Source organism: Entelurus aequoreus, linkage group LG09 (genome assembly GCF_033978785.1).
Source record: "Entelurus aequoreus isolate RoL-2023_Sb linkage group LG09, RoL_Eaeq_v1.1, whole genome shotgun sequence".
Lineage (NCBI taxonomy): Eukaryota > Metazoa > Chordata > Actinopteri > Syngnathiformes > Syngnathidae > Entelurus > Entelurus aequoreus.
The window spans coordinates 81,478,835-81,484,834 of NC_084739.1; the positions used below are offsets into that span (position 1 = coordinate 81,478,835).

The window sequence follows — 6,000 nt, forward strand, 5'->3', positions numbered from 1 at the left end:
ATCAGGCGTCAACCTGCAGTTCACACCTATCTCTTACCTTGTACCAAATAGAGTTTCTTGGAGATCGGTAAGCACAACCAGAATGAATACTTATATTTGGCGCACCGGGTTATAAGGAGCACTGTCGAGTTTTTAGAAAATAAAAGGATTTGAAATGCGCCTTACAGTCCGAAAAATACGGTACTTAATTGAAGTATTTGTAACCAACAACACAGCTAGTGATGTGATACCACTGATTTTCTTTCCGATCCAATACTATGTAAAATTCAGGTTGATACCGGCAATACCGAATTCGATACCGATACTTTCTGCAATTATACCTAACATTTAGAAGTCGTGTATTTTCAAATAATCCATCCATCCATTTTCTACCGCTTGTCCCTTTTGGGGTCGTGGGGGGTGCTGGAGCCTAAAAAGTCAAAATTTAAGTAAAAAAGAGCAGAAAATTGAAATGTAATGAGAAAAAGCTGAACATTTTAAATTAATAATAATATACTTGGTCACCTATAACACAATGTTTAGTTTTTAAATGTATTTTTTATATATTTTTTTAAATAAAAACTGTCAAAATGCCCCCCCATACTTAACTTTTCAGTTTGCGGACTGAAAAGTTTAGACGCCCCCTGATCTAAAATATTAGAAGCTCTCAAAATAAAAAATTAAATATGTTTAAAATATAAACACAGTTTAGTTAGTGCAATTTAATTTTTTAATCAACTAACTTTTGAATTGATTAGAAAATTACAACAACCATAATAAACACTGTTAAATGTGTAACTGAACATTAATATTTGCGAACAGGCAACATTTTTGACACACGAGGTTATGCAGTTACACAATCATATTTTTACTGACTTATTACATGGAGAAAAACTATAGTAAAAATGTTAGAAAAAAGAGCAAAACAATCGGTATGTAATGAGAAAAAGCTGAAATGTTCTAACTAATAATTAGTAATATAATAATATACTTAGTCACCTATAATAAATCAGCGGCATCAATATTTCAGTATGGATCCACACATCACTAAACACAGCAGTAACAACATCCCTTGCAAGCTTTGAGCACACCCACTTCTCATTCAACTCCCGTTAACCTTTCCTCTGCTTCCCCTGCCCCCGTGGGGTCCCCAAATAGCTGGATAGGAGATGCCTGTAATATGATTCTTTAATTTCGGACTTCCAGAATCAGCATGTCCTTATGCATCGTGCCAACAGGGTGACATTACATTTGAAAGGCCAAGTTCATTGTTATTTATACATTTAATTTCATAATTTCCATATCATCCCATCAAACAAAAATATGTTTATTAAGCAAGTTTTTTTTGGTCCGTATCTAAAGATAAATATATTTGACAGGTGATTCTATTATCTTTTTACTTTATTTATTTTTATGTTTTACACATTTCAAAATTCTGGAAGCATGTCACTTTTAAACAGCAGAATGTTATTTCTCATTCATCAGGTTATTGTTATTCTCATTGGATTTAACTGATAAGTGGACTGTTCAGTTTGTCTTAGAAGACATTTGGCCTCTCATCCGAGTAGTTTTCATCAGTTCATGCTCATAGACTTAGCTTGGACAAATCTAGTCTGAGTGCTTGGTGCCAAGGTCCTAACATATGCAGAGGAATGCATGCTTTTGTTCTTTTTGGTGTAAAAAAGAATGTCCATCAACAAATGCTAACCATAGAACCGAATTGTTCATACACCATATCGATTCATATCGTATCGTTCTGTTTTTAAACGTATCGTCTTTGAATCGCATCGTTACCACGTACCTAGATATGTATTGAATCGCACATCACAAAGAAATGTACAACCCTAAAGGACTAATCCTCACCAACATGGCGGAAAATAAACCGTTTTTTTAGTACCATTATCACTGGAGGACTAGAGGAAAAGGAATGGCTAAGCATGCTACACACACACCGAGCAGAAGAAGACACAAGAAGCTAACCGCTAAAGCTTGAATGTAAAGTACCGTAAGAGTGATCGATCCAGATATCGATGCTAGTTAGTACAGTATCAGTACATAAACGATACAAAAGTGATTAAATTTATATTTTTCTTCTCCTAGTTATTAGTACAAAATATTTTTTTTGTTATTGTTTACAAAGTCAGGAAGTACCTTTCTGGTTGCAGGAAGGCTTTGAGGGTAAAAACACAAATTATTTATATGGGAGCCAATAGTTGTTTTTGTTTACATTATTGTGCACTAGCCACTTTATTTTGTTAAAATAAATTGTATGTAGCATTCTATACCACACATTTAATATATCATCTGATTCACAACCACATTAGAAATGTCTACATTTAATAAGAAAAGTTTTATAAAAATGTGTTATACTATTTAACTTAGTTACATGCTACAAAACATTTTCAACTCTATAATCAATTGTCAAAATATCAGATCGGGACTCGAAATCGGATCGGATCGGAGGCCAAAAAAGTTGGTTGACTGATATGTACATATTAGGGTTGTCCCGACACCAATAATTTGGTACCGGTACTAAAATGTTTATCGATACTTTTCGATACTTTGATACTTTTCCAAATAAAAGGAACTATGGAAAATGCCTATATCGGCTATATTTTAACAGAAAATCTTACAATACATTAAACATATGTTTCCTATTACACTCGAACAATTTTAGAAGGTTAAAATATAAATTAAAGGACAATAAACACATTGGGCTTTTCTTGTTGCACTCAAAGAACAATTTACAATTGTCCATATTACATATAGTCTGCCATAATCTAGGACAGTGGTTCTTAACCTGGGTTCGATGGAACCCTAGGGGTTCTGTGAGTCGGCCTCAGGGGTTCGGCGGAGGTCAAAACACACCCGACTCATCGTGTAATTAAATCTTTTCCCTATCGGCGTATTACGGATACGGCAACAGCTGACTGGTTTGCAAGTGTGTAATTTGTTGTGAGTTTATGCACTGTGTTGGTTTTGTTGTTTGAACAAGGTGATGTTCATGCACGCTTCATTTTGTGCACCAGTAAAAAACCATGGTAACACTTTAGTATGGGAAACATTTTCACCATTAATTAGTTGCTTATTAACATGCAAATTAGTAACATATTGGCTCTTAACTAGTCATTATTAAGTACTTATTAATGCCTTATTCGGCATGGCCTTATTATAACCCTAACCCTCTAACCCTGGCCCTAACCCTAACCCTAACCCAATAACTTTTAAAATAATCTGTTACTTGGAATATGTTCCCCTAGTGTCCAGAAAACTCTAAATTAAGTCTTTGTTACTTAGAATATGTTCCCCATACTAAAGTGTTACCAAAAACATATAACTTTGTCTTGAATTTGAAAAAAAACATTTTATTTTTCACTAAAGAAGGGTTCGGTGTATGCGCATATGAAACTGGTGGGGTTCAGTACCTCCAACAAGGTTAAGAACCACTGATCTAGGATTAGGTTAGAATAGAATAAAAAGCTTTATTGACATTATAATAAATGTTTCATGATATATATGTGTATGTCTATATATATACTGTATATACTGTATACTTTGCATGCAGTCGGTTTGGACACACCTGCTCTAAAATATACCATATTGTATAAAGTGAAGATTATATGTGTTTATTTGAAAAATGTAAAGACAGTATGTTACTCAATGTTATTTATAATGCATGAAATGCAATAAAATGCCGATTGACTAATTTAGAGTTACATTACCTATGTAACTGCTGTTACAGATTTGATACACACCTTTTCAACACAGTTTAACTATAAAATATATTATGAACGATTACGTAATTTCATATTGCATCAACTGATTTACTGTCAGTGTTTCCCACATATTCATTTATTTGTGGCGGCCCGCCACGAAAGAATTACGTCCGCCACAAATTATTATTATTATTTATTTATTTTTTTATTTTTTTTTTCCCCTGTCCAGCTTCTCAGGCAAATCATATAGTTGATGTAGATGCCCATATAGGCTGTTCACATTTACTTTACAAAAGAGAAGTGTAGGATACTTCTCTTGTTGCCTTATTTGTATTTGACCACTACTGTTTTCTGTTTATTTGTTACTGACTGTGGCAGGACACCTCTGCCTCTGTTTCACTTTATGTTGCTGGTAAATAATATGCTTGTAGTAGTAGGCTAAAGTTAAAGTATTTAGTATGTACTAATTAAAGGGGCAGAGCTTTAAGAGACATTTTAGCTTTTGTATTTTATAAGATATATTTTTTGTAAGAACCACAATTAATAAATATATTTCAGTGAATAACTTATTGTTGAAATCTGTACATAAATATGTACATAAAGTGTTGTAATTATATTGTTGAATGGATGGACGTTTAAAGCAAAACTGTTATTATTAATTAGTAAGTATACATTTTTTAAGCCTTTTTAGAGAAAATCATATCATTGTAGTAAATTATGCAAATTACTTGATGATGTCATGTTGACCACGCCCATAGCCACGCCCCCACCGCCACAGGTATCTTGGCAGTTTATGGGAAACACTGACTGTTCATACTGATGAGTCACTAAAAACTACGACACGTTTCCTTACCTTCTCCCTTTTAAATCTGGCAAAGTTTCTCTTCAAAAATCCGGTGTCCCTGGTTTCTTCTTTGTGGCAATCTTGCAGGATCATTGGACAGCCCTCTAATAAATCAATTACTGCCATCATGTGGACTATACATTTAATGCATCTGATCTGACACGTCAGGCTTTTTAGGAAAAAAACAAATGACATGTAGAGGGCTCAAAAACGTATGTATCACTTATGACACGTTTGGCATTATAGGGTTTCAATGAGGGAAACATGTCACGCCAAATCTATTTGTGGCGGTCCTAATGCATCAGAAACCGGAGTTTGACTCTGGAACGGACTATTTCACCCCGCCTCTTCTACTTTTTTTCTGCTCGCAGATCCTGTGCGGCCGCGAGATCCCACGCTGGGTCAACCGCCTGGCCTACTTCAGCTCGTGCGTGCCCTTCCTGCAGAGCTGCTTGCCCAAAGAGTGGCTCACCCCGGCCGCCTTGCAGTCCAGCGTCAGCCAGGAGCTCCACGCCGCGGGCGATCTGGAGGAGGCCGAGGACGCCGCCGCCACCGCCTCCTTGGCGTCCGTGTCGCCTTCCTCCTCCTCGGGGCCCGCCTCCATGCCGCTGCAGTCCCGCCACCAGCCCCGCCGGTAGGAGCGAGGACACGTGCGGGTCCGATACTTTTGGAATCCAAACAATCACCAGCCACATTTGGATTGGACCAGTTGTCACTGGTTGAATGGTGCTACTCCTCTCACTTCTGACCCCACTGGGACTTCTTTGGTTTTTCTCCCAAGTTGTGTTCCAGGTTTTTCCAAGCCAAATGCCGTCCTGTTTTTTTGGGCTGGGACCGGACCTCAAGATCAACCTTTTTTTAACGACTTTGGCTAACATAACCTCCTGCAGGTTAGTTTTTATTATTCTTTAGCGGCTGAAGGAGAGTTGACTTCTTTCTTAGTAGCGAGCGCCGTGGTGCCTTCGAGCACGCTTTTTACTCCCAGTGTGTTACCTGGACCTCCCACAAGTCACAGGTCACCTGTTTGGCCTTCAGTAAAGCCTGGAAGAGCGCATCAGTTGTTTTTGTGGTTTTTTTCTGAGCACGGCGACAACTTTTTGTCACGTTTGTCAACATCAGCAGATGATGAGCGCACAATCCAATCCTCCTTTCATGGAAATATTTTTGTGCCGCCATGCAAAGCAGGACTTTTCAATTCAATCTTTTTTTTTTTAAATTCTATTTCTCTAATGTTGACTATCTTTTGTTCCGTTTTTGTTGACAAAACTCAGGTCCTCCAAAGGTCTTTTCCAGACTTTTTCATTTGACTGTTTAGTCGTTTTGTAATGCAGCCTGGCACTTTTTATACTCTTTGATTAAAAGAAAACAACCTAGAGTCCAATATGGTCCACTTCTCTTTACATTTAAGCCCAAAGTATTCATACACTCACTCAAGTGTTTTGTATTGGTGGAATGCAGTGC

General features: G+C 36.9%; 1 protein-coding gene across 1 annotated transcript in view; it reads left to right on the forward strand.

Annotated features, from left to right (window-relative positions):
• The window catches only part of desi2 (desumoylating isopeptidase 2), a 35,298-nt gene that overhangs the window by 29,105 nt on the left and 193 nt on the right, over positions 1-6,000 (forward strand). The window contains exon 5 of the mRNA XM_062057911.1: positions 4,911-6,000. This exon is cut by the window's right edge and continues 193 nt beyond it. Within this exon, the coding sequence (XP_061913895.1) occupies positions 4,911-5,177 (267 nt within the window). The 3' untranslated portion in view covers positions 5,178-6,000. The remainder of the gene's footprint in view (positions 1-4,910) is intronic.